The 20,816-nt window shown below is 45.6% G+C and overlaps 1 protein-coding gene across 2 annotated transcripts in view; it reads left to right on the top strand.

Annotated features, from left to right (window-relative positions):
• The window catches only part of SNW1 (SNW domain containing 1), a 300,010-nt gene that overhangs the window by 243,431 nt on the left and 35,763 nt on the right, over positions 1 to 20,816 (top strand). For both annotated transcript variants that reach the window (XM_069637912.1, XM_069637913.1), the window contains exon 13: positions 15,739 to 15,902. In XM_069637912.1, coding sequence (XP_069494013.1) covers positions 15,739 to 15,902 — 164 coding nt within the window. The remainder of the gene's footprint in view (positions 1 to 15,738; positions 15,903 to 20,816) is intronic.

Genomic DNA, 20,816 nt, shown 5'->3' on the forward strand with positions numbered 1-20,816 from the left:
GTGACCCCTCTTCTGCCACTGAGAACACTCATGCCCCAAGAATAAGGGAAAGACATCGAAGTATTGGGACTTTTTTGCCTGGAAAAGAGAATACGTGTTTAAAAGTTACTTACTTGTAAAATAGTTGGTTGGTAACTGGAACTCTTGAGAGTGAACAGTTCCAAAAGTTTTTACTTGCCTTAGAAATGTTCTGCCATTCTGAAATGTTAATGTTAAAGGTCATTTGTACCGCGCACTATCACCACCGGAGTGGTCCCCTGGCGCTCTGGCGGCTCTGAAAGAGGGAGGGAGGGGTGGGTTAGTGGGTGGAGGCTGGAAAAGTGCAAGATTGCAGTGATGTGCTGTTGGCAGCCTCAGCCCGGTGGTTCCGTCGGCTGGGCCTGGGGTGTATGCGGCCGGTAGTCGTCGTGTGCTGATGTGCGAGTCTATGTGTGTTTTTGTTTTGTTGTTGCAGTGTAGTGAAGTTCGTGCAGTTTGCTGTGCTGGAGGTTTGTGGTTGTGTTTGGTTTGGAGTTTGAGAGGTGTATGCAGAGAAGGAAGTTGTTAGTGGTATTGGTTAGTTGGCATCTCTATCCTGGATTGAGCCGGTTGGGCTCGTGTAATCTTACACGACGGGATGCTTGTACACCCTGTGTTTCAGGAGGTACGTGCTCGTTTTTTTTTTTTTTTTTCTCCATTCGAGGCCGTTTGAGGATTTAGCTGTCTCCTCCGCCCGCTCCCTTAATAACTTTGCATGCTCCTCACCCCCCCACATGACTAGCGCAGCTGCTAGTGTCCATACTTCCGTTTGTGTGGTGATTAGTTGTGTCTTGTCCGTTCCACAGCTCGTGGTACCTAGTTGTGGCTGTACGGGTGATGGGGGATGGTGAGGGTTGGCTGGAGTCGTTGCCTCCGTCTCCCTGGGTCTCGCAGGTGGACCCCTGTGTCAAGGTCCTTTTTGTTGAGTCATTTGTCTTATTGTTGTTTCGGTTTTAGTCTCTGGTTTTGAAGAGCCAGGTTTTTAGTAATTTTCTGAATTTGAGGTGATCTTTGGTGTTCCTTATTATTTTTGGGATGCTGTTCCAGGTTTTCGCGGCTAGGTGGTAGAAAGCGGTTCCTCCGAGTTTCTTCTTGATGTAAGGTTTTTGTTCCAGTCGGATTTCATTGGTTGACCTGAGCGGTCTCGTTGGCTTGTAGATTGTTATTTTCTTTTACCAAAAGTAATGCTGTTGGTTTCACTTCACTTCAAGACACAAAAGGAGTCTTAGGTTTACACCTGCCCTTAAGTTGCTTATAGCTCCTGTAAAAAGAATATAGGTTTTACTTACCTTGAGTATAACTGTGATATTCTAAAATAAGGTAGTTATTGCTTCTCTTAGTCTGTGAACTGAAAAGCAATTGTAATTGAATGTTACACCCCAAGGTCCAACTCCCTTAGAATAATTGTTATCCTGGATCAGAGTTACAGGTTTATACTATTCCTAGAATCTGTGTTTCACGAGATCAGAAAAGTATATTGTCAAGTCGATATTACTATGTGATTTCTTGCTGAGCGTCACGGTACAACTGAGCGGGTCTACTACCCTGGTATTACTGAAAGTAATCTAAAAGTAACTATTGGTTTTGACTTCCCTAGAACTCCTCTTAGGTGTTCCAAATAAGGTTATATGCTTTGGTCTGTGCACCTTCAAACATAGTGTTGTGTTTTTATTATTGTGGTTATATATAATGTGATGGTACTTATTTCCCCCAAGATTTATCGGGGCCTACTTGTATTTAAATAAACCATTTATTTTTACAATACATAGTGTTTCAGTGTTTCTTTGGACCACTTGTATTACAATTTCATTTGTACTGATTCTACAGCCCTCTCTCCCCCCCCCCCCCCTAAGATGAGCCTGGCTGCTCTGTCTATGCTACCCTGAACTCTGGTGGTAAAGCCTTGTACTAAGAGTGCACTCTTGTACTGCCTCAGTTGACTAGTTTTATTAAGCCATTAGTTGGGCTACAGAAAAACTGTCCTAACACTGTTGGCATGCGCTGGGATAAATGTGGATTGCATTGCATTACATTGATATACTTCGTGTCCAAAGGAAACCATCCAGAAGGTTTGGTTTAGCCAAAGTGAAGTGTACCTATTGTATTTAACACAAGAGCCATCACCATGGCCTGCTTTAAGCCTGAGGACTACTCTTGTGTTCCAATGGAAAGATTGTTCACTGTGTGTAAAGAGAAGGGCCTCAATTGTAAAGGAAGCCAGCTTGATTTAATGCAAAGGTTGTGGTACCTTAAGAATGGCACCAGAGAACCGATGTCCACTTCTAACAATATTGCTGAGAGTGAGGATGATGAGGGTTCAGACAGCTGTCCACACTCATCTGAGGAGGAATCTGAGGGTTCTGATGAGTAGGATGTTAATTCACCCCCTCTCCTTCTCCTGCTTCGACCTTACCTCATACCATGACTTCTGGAATGTCTCGAACTTTATAAAAGGCAACTCCTGTGGAAACACAACCTGCATATCTGGGAAAGTGAGAGAACATATAACCTATCTGTCAAAGACCGGTTTCTGGACGCTTCTTCTTTTTCAGTCTTCTGCACCTGATTTTTCCAGGATCACAGGACTGGTGAGTCCGTATGATATGGAATGTGACATTGATGTATGGCTGAAAAACGTTGACCTCACTTGTAAAAGGTTTGGTTGTGTGAGAGTGATGGAATACCCTGGGTTTTTATTAGGCGTCCCAAGAGAGACTACTAAGTAATCTTGGATTTATATGTAGCTAAAAGAAGTAACTGGGATAGGATTAAAGAAGCTCTCATAAGTGGATATAAGAAGACAGCTTCTCAATATCTAAACCCCTAAAGGGATCATGAGAAGAAAGGTAAATCTAAAAGTGCAATCTCCTTATACCTTAAGAATGCTGTCAATACTGAGTGCAGCAGAAAAGCTGTGGCCTTAGGCTCAGCTGAGCCACCTTGTGGAAAGGTTGATGCTCTTAAACTTGGAGAGGTCCCCTTAGGAGACCCCTCCTTAGAGATAAAAGGCAATTACTGCCACTCTATAGAGCACTTGGGTGTAGCACCCATAACTTCAAATAGGGACAGAGCCCCTAGTCCCACAAAGCTAGAGGTCACTCCTGTGACCCCACCCCCCCTTTAGCTGCTGCTAAGGTCACTGAACCTCTTGAAAAACCACATATAGTGGAAGTGGTTCAACTGGTTCCTAGAAACTTCTGTCCTAGTACCACTATGGTGTGATGCCATCAACCAGGTTACACTGAGGTAAAAGAACCTCTTGAAAGCCCACCTAGAATGGAAGTGGTTTACCCTGTGGATAGGAACTTAAGTGTTCCTATCCAATCTATAACACTGTAAAAACGTTGTTGAAGTCCCTGATGTGACTCTACCTTCAGCTGAGCCTGAGGTAGAACGTCCCTCTGAAACCTCACAGACCGTGGAGAGGGTCCTTGAATCTCAAAACCTGGACTCCCGACCAACTGCTGTGGAGGCAACTCCTAGGGCTAACAAGATCCTTGGTGTAAATGTCACACACCATGTGTGGTGTATGTACTTTAGAATAAAGTCCCCTCTCTAGTGGCTGAACCACTTGAAAACCTACTTTCAGAGGAGTGGTTCCTAAAACTGGTTAAACCTGAAAACCAACCTACAGTGGAGGTGGTCCAGATGGATGTAAAAAGCTTATTTGTTTTTGACAAACCTAAGAGGGCAAGGAATTTCCTTGACCCCAAGATAGGAATTACATTTTCTCGTGTATTTGAGTGCCCAGAAGGAAACTTCCAGGCCTGAAAAACTGAACTACCAAAAGAATCATAAGAAATCTAAGAATAGCTTTCTTGCTAGGCCTTCTAATAAAAAGCCTGTGTCTCCAACTACTCCTACAGGAGAGATGGATAGGTGTTCTGGAAAGGCTAGGGTCTCTGTTTCAAGGGACAACTCTAAACCTGTGGGATCCTCTACAGAGGGACCCTACTGTAAGTCATTATGTTAGTAGGACAACCTCTAAAAAAGGCAAATCTAAAACTAGAATGTTAGGTAAATGGGAACCCAAACCATGCTCCACCATTTCAGTTCCAATTCTAAAGTCTTTGACCTACACTGCTTTTGAGGAAGAGGTGGATAGACAAGTTGGAAACCTACCTGGGCCTTTTAGGAAATGTGGAAATCCAGAAAAGATAAGTCAAAGGCTAAACACCTTGACACTGTGGGATCTTCTGCTGAAGGCCCCCTTGCAAATCCTAGTGTTACAAGGGAAACCCCTAATCCAGGTAAAACCATATCTAAGAGGAAGTGGAAGCCTGTACATTGCTTTGCCACAGCCTCTCCACTAAGATACCAGAGACCCAACCTGCTCACGTGAGAGGGGTGGTGAGGAATCATGGAGACCCCTCTAGGTCTAAGGGATGTCTTTATAAGAAGCCCTTTAAAAAGCTCATTGTAGGTTCAGATGTTGTCACAACTTCTGAGGGACTGTGAAATGTGCCCAACAATACTTGTATGTCGTATAGTTTGCCAATGATAACTAATATTAAAAAGTATCACAACAAAGCTTACAAAATGATGGTTGGTGGACTCCGCAAACCGTTTAACCGACAGAAAAATGAGATCCATCCTGGTGAGGATTAGATCCTCGTGTTCCTTAGTCTGGGAGGGATGGGTGTTAGGTAAGATTTTCATAGCAATGATCAATCTTCCTGACCTGTGTCAACCCCAGAACTTTTTGCTTTACTGGTAGATTATTTTTCCTTATACCTCTGTGTTAGTGAGAATTCTAATTTATTTGTTATTTCCCTTAAACCTTAGAAACCCTCAGCTCTTTTGCTGGATTTAGGGATTGTGACTTTTTACTCCTCGGTGAGTGGCACCTTTTCTCACTCATGTATTTTTCCTGACTAGTATTTTTGTGTTTTACTGTTTTGGGGAATCTGACAAACTCCATGGGCATCTGCTTTTTGCATGGCGATACACAGCACCTTAGGCGCAGTGCCACTAAGAAGTCCCTTCGACGACTTTACGTTTAATTACTTTTTCTTGGGTGACCTACCGTTCCCAAGAATAGTAACATGATCCCTGTCTTAAATTTTTCTTTGTGGGACCAGCACACACCACTCTATGTGGAGTGCTCGGGTGTTACTTAGTAATTCCCTATCCCACTTCTCATGTGACATATTTTGTTACACTAACATACTTTAAATGGCTGGTGGCAGTTGTTTAATTTTACTACCAGTGTACATTTTTACCAAAGGCTAAACCCTCAGCTGCAGTACAGCACCCATCCATGACCATTTTCCCAAAATGTCCCTGTCTTCTTTTTTTGTTGTTTTTGGTTTCAGTTCCTTCTTGGCTTTACTGTGTTAGTTGAAACAGGTTTGAGTCCTTACCGTGTTAATTGAAACAGGTTTGAGTCCTTACTGTGTTTTGGCTTTGGCAGGCTTCAGCCCTGAAGCCCGCTCAAGGCTCCAGTATGTCTGGAAGTGAGGTAGGGGCACAAAACTCCCCTGTCCGTTGTTTCTAGGTGTGCCTGAGTGAAACCAATTCCAATTGGTCGTCTGGCTGTCCTAAAAGGGCAGCCACCCTGCTGTGTGATTGACAGCCTAGGCTGTGAATGAATGGAATATCGCATTAAAGGCGAGGCTTTTGGGACTAAAGGCAGAGTTGACCACTGGATAGTAACATGCAAAGCAGAAGATGTGACGAGACTCCAGCAGTACCCTTCTGAACCGTGAAGTGCCCAGTGAAGCCCTGCAGCTGTGCTAAACCCGTTTTCTAATCGACTGGGAAGACCTGAACAGGAAGACTTCCTCCCTTGGGCTGGTGGGACCAAATAGCCTCAAGACAAATTTCCATTTGGTGCAACCCCCGACTTGCTGTGCCTCACCAGAGCTGCAGAAGCCCAATGCCAGGGATCCTGTGACCATTGACTAGTGCATCGTCTTGTGAAGTCCGAATCTGTCAACATGTTTGTGGGCATCCATAAGACCCTACCGAAGCAGGAAATCTAGATCCAGAGTCCCCTCACCAGAGTCCAAGACCGAGGGAGCACGCCACTTCCAACCAGAGGTTTTTGTTCTTTATTGGTACTGATAGAGTACCAATAAAGGTTTTTCCAGGGTCCAGGAACAAAGGTCTGCCAAGCTGTAGAGGAATCCAGCTGGAACAGTTTTCTTTAAATCAAAGGTATGGTGGGGCTTGGGGTATTCACCTTTTAGCCATAAATTGTGCTGCCTACTTTGGAAAGTGCTTTTTGCAGTTGATCCCAACTCGCCTGCACTGGCCTAACAGATTGTGCTCTCTACAAGTATCTCACTTGAGTTAGTGATTTCTTCTGAACTAGTGATTTCTTCTGAACTTAATAACTTTGTCAAGACTTTATCTAAGAAGAAGTGCATCAGAGCTATTGACTTTGTCAATTGACATTGGCTGTACTGGCTCCCTAAAGGCACCCTTCTGAACCTGTTGGCTTTGGCAGTACTTGTTCTCTCATAGGTTATAATTGTTGACACTATTATTGCTGGATAAAAGTCTACCTGCCTCCCTTTGGGAGATTGTAATTGTTTTACAAACCGTTGAAAGTATGTTCTAAAACATATTCTAACCTTTCCTTCCTTTACAACTCAATAACTGAATTGGTAACCAAAATAAGTGCAATACTTACCTTTACTGAAGTCACTCTGTGTGCTGGAACATGCGTTAGCATTAGAAAGGTATTTACCAACTTTGATTGTCTTTGAAAAATTGAAGCCTAACTTTGATTGAATGTTACTAGCCGTTAACACTTTTAAAAGAATGCCCATTTAAACCTTGTGTATTATAAATACATATTTATAAATAACGTTTTGCCGTTAACACTTTTAAAAGAATGCCCATTTAAACCTTGTGTATTATAAATACATATTTATAAATAACGTTTTAAGTGTGTAAGTGTTACTTGGATACTTGTACTTACTGATTTCGATTGTACAGCTCACATTACCCCTTTTAAGATAAGCGTGGCTGTGAAGTCACACTAGCAACTTGTAGTACAGGCCTATATTAAAAGGTGGGTTACCTAATACCAAGAGAGAAGTCTTGTGTAGTGCCACACCAGTTGGATTGCACTAATTCTTACTAAAACTCCTTGAGTGGGAACCTTTTCCTCTGTATATGGGTGTCATTTTTAAGACTCTCCATAGTGTCTTTTTGAAAAGTTATCCTCTTTGACAACTTTTTGGCAATAAGTGCCTATTGTTGCTGGGGGCTCCCGTTTTAACTTTCTCTGGCTAACCTTGTGAGAACTACAGGATAGAATGGATCTTTTGAATCCCTTTTACATTTTATTAGGTGAGACCAGCACCTCCACCTTATGTGAGAGTGTTGGGGAGATAGAGTGTATCCCCTTTCTCATTTTAAATGTAACATTTATGTTACAAGGACAAACTTACCTTTAATGGCTGGTGGCAGTGGACCATGTTATTAATTTGGTGCACCTTTACCACGGGCTGTTTGCACAAGGCACCCATGGGTGCTCATTGTACCAAAATGGCCCCGGTCTTGTCTTTTCGCCATTTTAGTGTTACTTGTCCTTTCTTGTTCCTTCCCCTGACATCCATGGCTGGAAATGCCTTTGTGAGATTTGTATCTTCGGCAGGAGTCCTGTGGACTCCACGCCCAGTCTCCAGAGTGTCTGTGAAGGCAGGAAGCGAGGGAGGAGTCCAACACTCTGCAGCCCTTTCTCTTCCAGCCTGAGTGCGAGATTCCAGTTCAACTGGGTGGCTGGCGGTGCTGAAAGGATTGCCAACCCCCCCAAGTTTGAATGTTGCAAAGCTGTTTGATTGGCTGTGTTTCCGCATAAAAGGACAAACCTGCAAGCTGAAGTGGTAGTCAAACAATGGAACCAAAACCGAAGAGGAAAATGAAGAATTTATGGCTGAAACTATTTCCAGCGACTGTAGAGCCTGCTGTAGCCTCTCCTTCCAATCGACCTGGGGGACTCCGAAAATGATGGCCCCGACCCAGAGCCTGGTGAGACCCACTAGCGACCTTGCGGGCTGCAAAACACCAATACACTGGCTCCTCGAGCCATTGTGCTGTAAACAGTCTTTCTGAAATTCCGAATCTCGCTGAAACTTTGTGGGCATTTTGCTGAATCTCCAGAGGCATGATTCCATTCCAGAAAGTCCCCTCACCAGAGTGCTGGACCTTGCAAACGACGAGAATCCAACCAGAGATATATTGTCGTCTTCTGTGCTTCTGAAAAAGGCACCAAATCCACAGAGCTGCATCCAGCCACAAGGAGAACCCTGCCTAAAGCCTTCCCGCGATCCTTGTTGCAAAGGTTCTTCCATTTTCCTTCTTCTTTCTTAATGAAGGAATTCAACAACCAGGTTTTTGGCTGCAGATCCTGAAGTCATCCTGCTGCAAAATCTTCTTCTGTGCTAATCTACTCTGCTGGCTTGGGTATTTACTTACCTTAAGTCTCTGGTGATTCCTGTGTAGCTATGGGTGTTTTCTGTGATTGTGATGCCTCTCGCCCAGTTCACAGTCCCACTGCTGGAATCTTCCTAGGGTGTCTTCTGTGAAGCCCCTGGATCCTCAACTAACTCTAAAGTAAAATACTCATCTGTTTGAACAGTCTTCCTTAGGAACTCTGACTGTTGCTACTTAAAAACCTATCCTGACCTGCCTGTTGGACACAAAACCCTAGTGACCCCGTTTCTGCCACTGAGAACCCTCATGCTCCAAAACATAAGGGAGAGACTTATAAGGATTGGGCTTTTTGCCTAGAAAAGTGAATACGTGTTTAAAAGTTACTTACTTGTAAAAGAGTTTGTTTGCAACTGTATCTCTGAGAATGAACAGTTATAAACCTTATTACTTAACTTAGAAATATAATGCTGTTGGTTTCACTTCACTATTCCTGTTAGAATAAATGCACGAGTGTCCCCCCAACTGGGTCTTGCTTCCCCTGACTTGCCGCTAGCCTGTTCAGAATAAGTCTGCCTTAGGTTTTACCTACCTCGAATAAACTTGAGTCATTCATAAAGTGTAAAACTGGGTTTTGCTTTCTCTGGTCTGTTTTAGACGGACACAAAGAGTCTCTTAGGTTTACATCTGCCTTTAAGTTGCTGATAGCTCTTGTAAAAAGTCTATAGGTTTTACTTGCCTTGAGTATAACTGTGTCCAACTCCCTTAGAATAACTGTTATCCTGGATCAGAGTTATAGGTTTATACTATTCCTAGAATCTGTTTTTCACTAGATCAGAAAAGTATATTGCAAGTCCATATTACTTTGGGATTTCTTGCTTAGCATCGCGGTTCAACTAGGAGGGTCTCCTACCCTGGTATTACTGAAAGTAATCTAAAAGTAACTATTGGTTTTGACTTCCCTAGAACTCCTGTTAGGTGTTCCAAATAAGGTTTTATGCTTTGGTCTGTGCACCTTCAAACATAGTGTTGTGTTTTTATAATTGTGGTTATATATAATGTGAATAGTACTTATTTCCCCCAAGATTTATCTGGGCCTACTTGTATTTAAATAAACCATTTATTTTTACAATACATAGTGTTTTCAGTGTTTCTTTGGACCGCTTGAATTACAATTTAATTTGCACTGATTCTACAGCCCTCTCTCCCCCCTAAAATAAGCCTGACTGCTCTGTCTACGCTACCCTGAACTCTGGTGGTAAAGCCTTATACTAAGAGTGGACTCTTGTACTGCCTCAGTTGAATGGTTTTATTAAGCCATTTGTTGGGCTACAGAGAAACTGTCCTAACGCTGTTGGCATACGCTGGGATAAATGTGGATTGCATTACATTGATTATTGATATACTTTGTGTCCAAAGGAAACCATCCAGTAGGTTATATAATTGCGGTTATATGGTATATTATGGTAATGTTTATTGGTAAAGCACCTATACGCCTGTTTCTGTATCCCTACAGCCCCTGCTAGCACTTGACTTCTGATGTCTGCACTTACCCCCCCGCACTTGCCCCAGCTGGCTGCACTTTTATTTATCATCTATTATTTGTCTTTATTTATTTCATGGTTATCCCATGTACTGCACTGACCCCTCCCCTTCCCCCGTACTTTTCCCTTCCCTCCTCCCCTGCACTTGCACGATCTCAATGTCACCTGGCCTAGTAGGATCGCCGTCGTTGTCTTCCCTCTGTTTCCCCTCCCTTGCCTTGTCGCACCTTGAAACACTTGCGTATAGGCGTGTTATAAATGCCATATATCAAGGCATGTGTTTCCAAGCACCCAAGGAGGGAGGGAACAAGGGAAAAAGAGCCCTTGAATTTCTAAATGATACAAAACTGCCAGGCCGAGTAAGTACATATTTATATGGTCAAAAAAACGACTTCCCAAAGACAGATTTCTCCCTTTCTTAGAAGCCTCAGCTCTAAAACAACCACTCTCTAACAACCCTACAGAACTGTTACAGCTCTACAACGCTACCCTTAAAGAAGCAGTAGACACCATTGCCCCATTACAGAGAAAAAGAGCTAAGTGTATCAAACATGCTAACTCATGGTTAACCCAAGAGCTACTTGACATAAGAGCCCACTGTCCGAATAGCAATCCTGTCCCGCTGTCTCCACAGGAGACACCTACCTGACAGATGCCAAACAATACGAAAAGGCCATCTCTGTAGCAAAAGCATCTGCATACACCCTCAGAATTGACCATGCCAAATCTCAGTCCAAGGAATTGTTTGCCATCTTTAATTAACTTGTTGTACCCCCACCTCTACAGAACAAACCATGAAAGATGATGGACAAAATTAACACACTCTAGGAAAAAAATTATCTCACTTCAACAACCTGCCCAAGGTTGCGACCCCCCCCCCCCCACACAACCTTAGTGGCACTGGGCCAGCTTCGGGTGTTCCACCTGCTACTAAATTACCAAAGCCTTTTGCCTTCAAGGATGTAACCATGTCAGAAGTCCTATTGATTATGAAGCATATCAAACCATCGCTTTGCAAGGGGGGGACCCCAGCCAGCCTAATGAAAGACTGTGCAGAATCTCTAGCTCCTTTTCGTCCCAGCCTTTATTAATGCCTCTTTTGCTTCGGGTGTCGTCCCGCCTTCCCTCAAGGAAGCCTGGGTTCGGCCACTGCTAAAAAAAAAAAAACGACCCTTGACCCAGATTCCCCTAACAATTACAGGCCAATTACCACCATCCCGTTTTTGTTGAAAATCCTCGACAAGGCTGCATATCTGCAAATCCAGTCCTACCTGGAACTGCATAACATCCTGGGAAATACAATATGGCTTTCGTCCTCGTCATGGCACCGAGCCAGCTCTGTTAGACCTGAAGAATCCGCTACTTGAAACCATGGACAAGGGCAAGCCTGCGCTTCTCCTCCTCGATCTGTCGGCCGACTTCGACCTGGTAAACCACAAGATCCTCAGCAAACACCTTATGGATGCCGCTCACTTCTCCCATGAAGCTACTACCTGGATAACGTCCTTCCTAGAGGGGCAAGTCATGAGGGCTTTTCTGACCAGGCATCAGCCACTCCATCCCCCATTGGTTGCGGAGTCTTGCACATCCCCTCCATAATCTCTTCACATTACCCCTACACCATAATTTAGAAGAGTACGGCATAGCATTCACCAACTATGCCGATGATGCACACATTCTCCTCCCTCTTTCCGGTGTCTGTGAGCAAGATCTCAACACTCTCCAGGAGATATATGCACTCATCCAGGCTTGGATGACGGCTAACGGCCTTTGTCTCAATGGGGACAAAACAGAAATCCTACTGGTAGGCCCCAAAGAAACTGAATAAATTATATGGCAAATACAGCACCTTCAGCATTGAGACTACTGTAATCAGTGTCTCTGCTGCAGTAAAAACCCTGGGTGTATACCTGGATTCCACCCTGACGATGGAAAGGCAAGTCAGTGCCATTTCATCAGCAGCAGCGCTTGCAACGAAAATCATTAATGCAGTAAAACCTCACCTATCGGCTTCAAACTGCTTCAACATTGCTAGAGCCACTATTGGTGCGGTGGTCAGTCATAATGTCGAAAACCAATAATGTCGAATTTTTTGTACATTTTTTCGAATTTTTCGAAGAAAAAAAATATATATATAATTAAAATGTGTTGAGTATGAGGGGTGAGAGGGTAGGGGGGGTGGCCAGGGGGTGCTGGGTGAGGGGGTTTGGGGGGACCCCCCTAGTAAATGATACTCTTCTTGTTTATGTATTTATTGATAGTGCTAATTGACATTTTTTTCGACATTTTTGTTTTCTAAAAATTGACTCTTCATTATATGTATAGGTTTTCGACATTGTTTTCTACATTTTTTTTTCAACATTTTTGTAAGTCGACATTTTTTTTTCTACATTATGACTATAAACCATTGGTGCTAAGTTGGATTACTGTAATATCCTACTCCTAGGCACCTCATCCAAAAACCTGAACAAACTCCAAATCACGCAAAACAATGCTCTGAGTGGCTCTCAGTATTCCTAGGAGAGAGCATATCCCTCAGGCCAGACGAGACGCCCATTGGCTCCCAGTAAAAGAGCGCATACTGTTCAAGACCCTTACAATCACACACAGATGCCTATCCCAGTCTGCTCCCTCTTATCTCATAGAACAAATTCATCAGGCACAATCTCACAGACCAAAACGTGCCCAATATTCACACCAACTTTCAGTCCCTGCATTCAAAAGAGCCAAAGCCCGTGGTACAAGTTTTGAGGTATTGGCACGAACATTTTGGAACTCACTACCACGCAAACTCAGAAAGGAAACCTCTTTCACTGTGTTCAGAAAGGCACTGAAAACTAAGCTTTTAAGCCAATTTGTTTACTTGAAGTTGTTCTCCTGTAACCATGGAACGCTCATACTGCATTATTATTGCTAACATCTGTAACGCTTTCTGGTCAGTCTGATTTTATGCACTCTGTATCTAAGAAAATATCCTGTAACAGGGCCACAAAACCTCAGGGCCGCTGTGTGCTTTATACATTTAAATAAATAAAAATATAATGCAATTAACAGTGTAGATAACAGCAAATGTGATGGTACTTCTTTCCCCCCAAGATTTATCTGAGCCTACTTGTATTTAAATAAATTATTTATTTTTGCATTACATAGTGTGTCAGTGTTTCTTTGGACCATGTGTATTACAATTTCATTTGTACTGATTCTACAGCCCTTTCTCCCTCGTAAGATGAACCTGGCTGCTCTGTCTACGCTACCCTGAACTCGGGTGGTACATCCTTCTACTAAGGGTGGACTCTTGTACTGCCTCAGTTGAATGGTTTTACTAAGCTCTTAGTTGGACTTCAGAAACACTGTCCTAACAAGGGTCAAGGCACGTTGTTCCCACCAGTCCAGTGGCCGAAGCACCGACTAGGGACTTGATCAGGAGAAAGGAGCAGAGCTTCACCGGGACTTGGCTGGATTCTGTGCTGGTCCGCTGCATCAGCGGTCTTCCTTTTATCCAGGATTTGGACTGGATAATTCCCCCCCAAGCCCACCAATGGTAAAGCTGCCCAATGAAGGACAATAGCCTCTAGCCAGTACATCTATCCAGCAACATACACACTTGGCTTGGATGTGGACTGGGTCCAGACAGAACCATCCCCACAGCCTTCTGCATGCACAAACCGCCACTTTGCCTGAGAATCAGCTTTCCGTGGCCATTCCAGACCTGAGGCCAGGGCACAAAATGGCCAAACGACGGGTGAAATTCCTGTGACATGGCTATTTTAGAGCATATTCTACTCAAAATGGCATAATGCTGTAACATGCTAAAGTAAAAAATGTAAACATTATAGAAAAATATCTGCTGGCACCAAACTATCCTGGACACCAAAGTTACAAAAGAAAAAGGTATAGGGACACAGTATCCCAACCACACTTGTTTGTTTATTCATTTGTATGGCGCACCAAACCCAAAGGTAACTGGGCGCAACAGAGAACAGAAAACATGGATACTTAAAAGCTTGGTTACAAAGTGAGGCACAAGGTACATATGAAACATTATAGGTAGTTGTCTTGGCAAGTCTATTGAAGAATATACATATATACAGTCAGACTGGGTAAGATCTACAGGTGTTGGTTGTAAAGAGGTTAATCTTAGGGGTCGTTGGAATGTAGCCATGTGAGAATACTCCATCTGAAGCTATATTACGATTGATCTATTCTAATGTCAAGTGGTAGAGCGTTCCAGTACTGGGCTGCCTTAACCGGGAAACTACTGCTGCCTGTTTTCTTCAGTCTGAATTTGGGTATCTGTAGGCAGTAGGAGTTGGCAGTTCTAGTAGGGCGGGTCAATGTTCTTCGCACAATCCTTGCTGCAAGGTAAGGGGGGGCTGCGTTGTTGAGACATTTGAAGGTGAGTGAGGCAGTTTTAAGTGAAATTCTGTCGCTGATCTTTAGCCACTTTTGTTCTCTTCTTGTGTTGGAGATGTGTTCTCTATTGGGTAAGTTAAGGGCAGTTCTAAGGGTGTTATTTTGCAATGTTTGAATTTTGTCTGATGTATTTGTTGGCTCCCAAGTACAAGGCATTGCAATAGTCAAGTTGGCAAGGATGATGCAGCTGGCTTCAGCGAGGAAGGCTCGGCATGCCCTAATGAGCTTACAGGTGAATGCAGTAGAGAATGCTAGGGAGTTCACTTGTTTCTTCAGTGTCAAGGTGGAGTCAAGGTAAAAGCCTAATGTTTGCACTACCTTGGCAACTGTAATTGTGTTGCCATCAATGTTGAATGCAGAGTAGTTGGGGCCAATTTTTTTAGGTTGGCAGCGGATCCGAGGAGCAGGATTTCAGTTTTGTCATCATTCAGGCAGAGGCCATGCGTGGCCATCCATGCCTGAATGATGAGATATATTTTGTTTACCAAGGCCTTATCAGAGGGAAAATTACCCGAAAGGGGAATGAGGATCCGAGTGTCATCTGCATAATTTGTGTAGATGACACCCAATCTGTCCAATTTGTCAAATAGGGGCTTAGTAAAGATGTCGTACATAGTTGGCGAGACGTAAGAACCTTGGGGTACACCGCAAACTATTTTGATAGGGTCCGCTGATGCCGATGTGGAGAAAACTCATTGTGCGGTTGTCCAAAAATGATTGGATCCAGGCTATGGCATCACGTTAAGTTGATGTCTGCAGTTTAAAAATAACAAGAATTCAACAAAGGAAGACATGGTCTTCCCAGTACTGATAGTCTTCGAGACTGATCAGTCTCCCCATCAAATGTGAGCAAGAGAAGTGAAGCTGAGGGCTTTGCTTGCCTCCAAAAAGTCAGGTCAGTCAGGGTGCAGACAGTAGCAAACCGATAGAATGCCTCATGGAAGATTCTGGTAGGACAGCAGAAAAACGAAATCTTTCCTAACAATCAGCAAGGGCTTCCTTCAATTGTAAACACTCCCCTCTTCTAGTAAAAGTGATGTGCAGAAAACATCCCGTTGGTAAAATGCAGAGAAGACAACCAAAACTGTTCCTTCAGTAGTGATTTATGCAGTACTCTTGTTATCAAACTTGCAGAAATAAAATGTTCTTTCAGTAAACCGCTGATTTGAGAAACCAGTGGGAATGACTGCTCAGTGGACCAAAACTGAGCCCAATGGCAGATTTATGTCTGGAGGTTTCTTGTAACTTTGGTCCTTCTAAAGTTAATCATGTTCATTTACGTTCCTGCATTTCCCCCAGCCTAAGAAGTGCAGCTTCTGATGGCTGCACAGGTTGCAGCATCATTTAGCCTGTTAATGATTTGCCTATGTTTCTCCAGGGTATGGACAGTGGCTTTGCTGGAGGCGAAGATGAGGTGTACAATGTATATGACCAGCCGTGGCGAGGAGGCAAGGAGGTGGCACAGAATATCTACAGACCCAGCAAGAATGCAGATAAAGACATGTACGGAGATGACCTGGACACACTCATGAAAACCAGCAGGTGAGCCTTTTGATCTTTAACTTTGCACATGCAAACTCTAGGGCACTGTCCGACCTTAGGTTACCCTGGCACCGAGTAACACTGCAGCATCTTCCAAGCAAGGAACCAGCAGCGCAGGCAAGATGTGTTCTGAAAAAATGACACCCACTTATTGTGTTAGCAAGCAGTGTTTTCCTCGCTTTTATAGCCGAAAGCCAGTAAGATTGTCAGCATTGCTGTTTGAAGCACAAATGTGAAAACGTATAATGAAGCATTTCTGCTTAAAATCAACATTAGTGTTATCACTTTTATTTTTTTCTTTCGGTTATGTTGTACTACAAACAGACAATATGCTTGGCACTGAATAATTGTTGTGGGTGCTTGCTTGCATCGCAGGAAATATTTTCAAAAGATTGTTTTTTTCCGTTTTTTGCAATCAAACCTGCATGTTTTTATGGAAATGGATATAGTTTTCCCAAAATTCTCTCGGCTTTGTGTTCATGGTGGAGAATAATTGACCAATAAGATTTGTAAATGTGGCATTGGATTGCAGGGCAACTCGAGTGGAGAATGAGGCAGCGTGAGATGCAGTATAGAACATTCATATAACATTTAAGAATTCAATAAATTCACCAAAGATTGTCAAATTCTTTACATACTGAGCAGATCAGTAAGAGGTTGTGCAGGAAACAAACTATCCAAGGAAGTCCTAAATGTCCATGGGCAATGTCAATGGTCAACTGCCATTCACGGGTTGCTAGTTATCTCATTCTGTCCTTCGGGTCACCTTTGGACATGTAGTAACTTAGTTGGGTGTGAATGTGGAAGATGGGCCGGGTTCTGTTCAGATGGGATACTGGTTCTGGTGCTGCTGTTCGCTCATTGTTAAGAATAGGCTCAATCTTGGAGAGGGGGGATCTGTTAGGCATCCTGCTTATTGTGATACTACTGAAGTACTCAACCTGTCGTGCTAAAACTGTGTACATTTGAAATGTCAAAGTTCACCAGTGTCAACAGTGGTCTCTGGTTCACCCGGGATGGTTCTAGTATTGTTGAGTAGAATGTTGTGTTTGTGCATAATTCTCCCCACGTGAGTCCGCCAGCACTTTTTGCTGGACTCTTGGATTTTTTTATCATTTTTCCCGAGTGAGTGGGAACCTTTTTCCACACTCACTTGGTCTCTTGGTCTAGGAACCTTTTTCAACACATTTGGTTGTAACTTTTGGGATTTATGCTTTCCTCAATCTTTTAAGGCATATGCAATGTATTACTACAGCACACACTTGCTGTGCAGTGTTGCTGGGTGCTCTTTGGGCTGCCCTTTTTTTCCTTGTGAGAACAACTGTTTCCAAGGATAAGGGGATACTTTCTATCCCACCTAACTTTTAGTTTTTGGAATCAGACCCCATCTTATGTGGAGTGCTGAGGGGACACAATGTATCAATTTTCCCACCTGTCACTTTCTAGTTAAAGTAACAAGTTCATCTGAGTAGATTGTGGCAGTGGATGTTTTCTACCAATTTATTTGTGAAATTTAAACGCAGGTTGCTGTCACGGACACTTGCGGCCACCATTGTACTACTATTTCGCCGGTCTACTTTTTTCACCAACTCTGGATGACTTGTCCTTTCTTGAACCGCCTTCTACCTAGCTGGATGGTGAGATCTTGATAGTTCCTTTGACTTTGGTGCTTTTCCTTGCGAAAGCCCACCAAGGTTCTTTGAGTACCTGAAAAGACAGTGTGTGGGGGAGGTGACCGAAACTCCCCATGTCTCTGTCATGCAGTGTGGTTCTCTAGCAGGGGGTCTGGCATGGATTCACATGCTCATGAATATTCCCCGTCGTCAGGCTGGGAATCCTCGGTATAGAAAAAATCATTATCAGTTTCGTTTCTGATCTGTCTTTCTCAGTAGTAACCAATCACTGGTCTCTGGTTCATACTGCCCCCAGCCAATGACTGCCCTCTCCCTAAGCCCCGCCCCTGGCAGCCATCCTCAGATTTTTACCGCACATTCAAGTGTTGGGAGTCCTCTTGCTGTAGCTCTCGAGCTTTTGCTGCGTTTTCGCGCTTTTTTCAGGAGATTTTCTCATTTTTTCGGTGAAATAGAGCCTCAAGCTCCACCGTTTCTACATCCGATCAACGGGGATCCGTTTCGGAGTTTCTACGCCCCTCAAGGGTGAAGATTTCGTCGGGTTACGCTTTTGGAGGATTCCAGAAGTTCCACGGCCTACCCGAACATGGCCCAGGAGAAAGGGAGCTCGACGCCCGGGAAGCTGTTCAGGACCTGCCCTGGATGCCAGCTTCAGAACGTTTTCAAGGAGGACAAGCATTCGTTATGCCTCTGTCTCCATGAGGACAAGACGCACAAGGAAAAGGACTGCGTGTTTTGTGGGAACATGTCGGAGAGGACCATGAAGGATCACCACCCCCGTCTCGCCAACTGGCTGGAAGGTAAGAGTCCGCCAGGCGAGAAGAAGAAAAAGAAGTCCGAGCGGTCTTCTAAGTCCTGTGAGGGTGCCCCGGCGACGGGGGCCAACAAAAGGCTAAGCACCGCAAGTCCGCGGGCACCGGTAGCGCCGAACGGACGGGTTCCTTGGCTGCCAGGCAGGGCGCATCCTCCCCGGCGCCATCAACCACGAGCCAACGCTCTGGCTCGGGTAAGAGGAAGTCCGAGAACCCGGCGAAGCTTCTGGAGAGGCCCCGGTCGATCTCGAAGATTCCGGCAGAGGGGGGAGCGAGGCTCAGACCCTCCCCCCCAAGGTGAAGGCCCCAGGCGTACAGAAGGTGACGTTGGCCTTAATTCACCCTGCTAAGACTTCGATTGAGGATGTCGCCACGGCCCTGGCTCAGCCTGTGGAGGCTACACCAGTGGAGGCGCCCTCAGGTACCAGAGTCTCCCTGCCACCGCGGAGGGAGTCTTCTTTCTGGCCCATCGAGAAGACCCCCACGAAGTCCTCGTTGGAAAGGATGGGGGAGGGGCTGGTGGCCCTCGTGGATACGGACACGACCTCTCAAGAGGAGCTCATCCAAGTCGTGGAGGAGGCCCAGCCCATCGGGAGGGATCCCGACGAGGGCGACGACGAGGGCGACAGTGTCGCAGACGAGGCTTCTCAAGAGCCCTCGCTCCCGTCGTTTCCGGCACCGCAGGACACCTCGGCGGCCATTTTGTCAGCCATCCAGTCCTTATGCTCGGAGTAGGTTGCCCCTTCCCCCGACGGAGGTACCTGAGCCAGACCCAGACCCGACGGGGGAACCGGAGCCAGGACCTTCGGAGAGCCCACCACTTAAGAGGAGGGCGACGCATCCTAGGCCTCCTCTCCCGCCTCTGCGGCCTTCTCTGCCTTCCCCCCCGGTCCACTACCCACGGGATGATACAGGCATGGACACAACTACGACGGGTACGGATGATGACAGAGGCGACTACAGAACGTGTCCCCCGTCGTCCCCTGCCCGGTCGTCCCCACCCGACGAGATTGGATCCTTCCATGCTATGATTTCCAGGGCATCTGAGCTCTTCCAGCTCTGCCCCGAAGAAAAGAAGGAAGGGTTCCTTTATCAACGGCGCGAGACTAAAAGGAAGACGGTCCTCGCCGTACCGCTTCTTGATGACATCTGGGATGAGGGGCTCGCCCTCAAGAACCCTTCCACGGCTCCTGCGAAGAGGGACCGGTACGAGAAGAAGTACCGGGTCCCCGACGCTGCCCCCTTGTGCCTTAGGGCGCAACCTACCCCGGATTCGGTCGTTTCGGCGGCGGCCAAGAAGAAAGCGGGGGGGCCATCGGCCTCGACTTCAACCTCCCCGCCGGACGGCGAGGGTAGGAAGCTGGATGCGATGGGACGACGGGTCATCTCATCTGCAGCGACGACCATCGAGGCGGCCGACGCCCTGGCCATCGTAGCCCGCTACGACAGGGAGTTGTGGTTCAAGATCGCCCCTCTGTTGGACTTCCTTCCGGACGCCAAGAGGGCTGAGGCACTGGAAATCTTACAGGAAGGTGAGATTGCCTCGGATCACGCCATTACGGTGGCTACGGACATCGCCGACACCGGTTTCCGTCAGTTGGGCAACAGCGTTTGCCTGAGATGACGAGGATGGCTCAAGGCGACGGATTTCCGCCAGGACATACAGACCAAGGTTTTGGACATGCCCTTCGATGGGAACAACCTTTTTTGGCAAGGCGGTTGATGAGTCCCTTCAGGCGATCAAGACGGACACGGAGACGGCCCGTGCACTGGGTGTGCTCCAACAGCGACGGCCGTCCTTTCGGAGCTCCGGAGGCAGACAGGGTTCCTCAAGACCTTCCTCTTTGCTTCTGCTTTCTCTCCTGGCTGAATCTGAAACTACACTTGTTACCTGGCTACCCTCTGATGTCTGGCCCAGGTCCCCCCCCCCCTCGCAATTTGCACACCTGCTCTGCCCCCCTGGCAACCCTTGCAATCGGGGACTGTTCTGTATCCCTACAGCCCCTAATGACGCTTGCCACCAGCTGGCTGCCCTTTTATTTATTGTCTTTATATATTTTACTGTTATCCAATGTACTGCACTGCCCCCCCTTCCCGCTGCAATTTTCCCCCTTCTCCCTCCACCCCCACACTTGCGCGATCCCAATGTCACCTGGCCTAGTAGGATCGTTGTTTGTCTTCCCTCTGTTTCCCCTCCCTTGCCTCATTGCGCCTTGAAACACTTGTGTATAGGCGCATTATAAATGTCATGCCATCTATCATTTGTAGGCGTCCCCCTGAAGCGTGTATCTGGCTGGAACTTCACTGTCTCTTTCCCGCCCTGAGATGTCTTCTCTTCCAAGTCGAGGGATTGAGAAATGGAGAGAAGTCTGCCGTGTGACAACCATTGCTGAACCAAAGCCTGTGCCGAGTTCCAACAGGCTAGTATTGTGAAGATGGTCTGTTGGGCGTTCTATCCAAAGAAGCTGACT

This window comes from Ambystoma mexicanum, chromosome 14 (genome assembly GCF_040938575.1).
Source record: "Ambystoma mexicanum isolate Mex_15411 chromosome 14, UKY_AmexF1_1, whole genome shotgun sequence".
NCBI classification, from domain to species: domain Eukaryota; kingdom Metazoa; phylum Chordata; class Amphibia; order Caudata; family Ambystomatidae; genus Ambystoma; species Ambystoma mexicanum.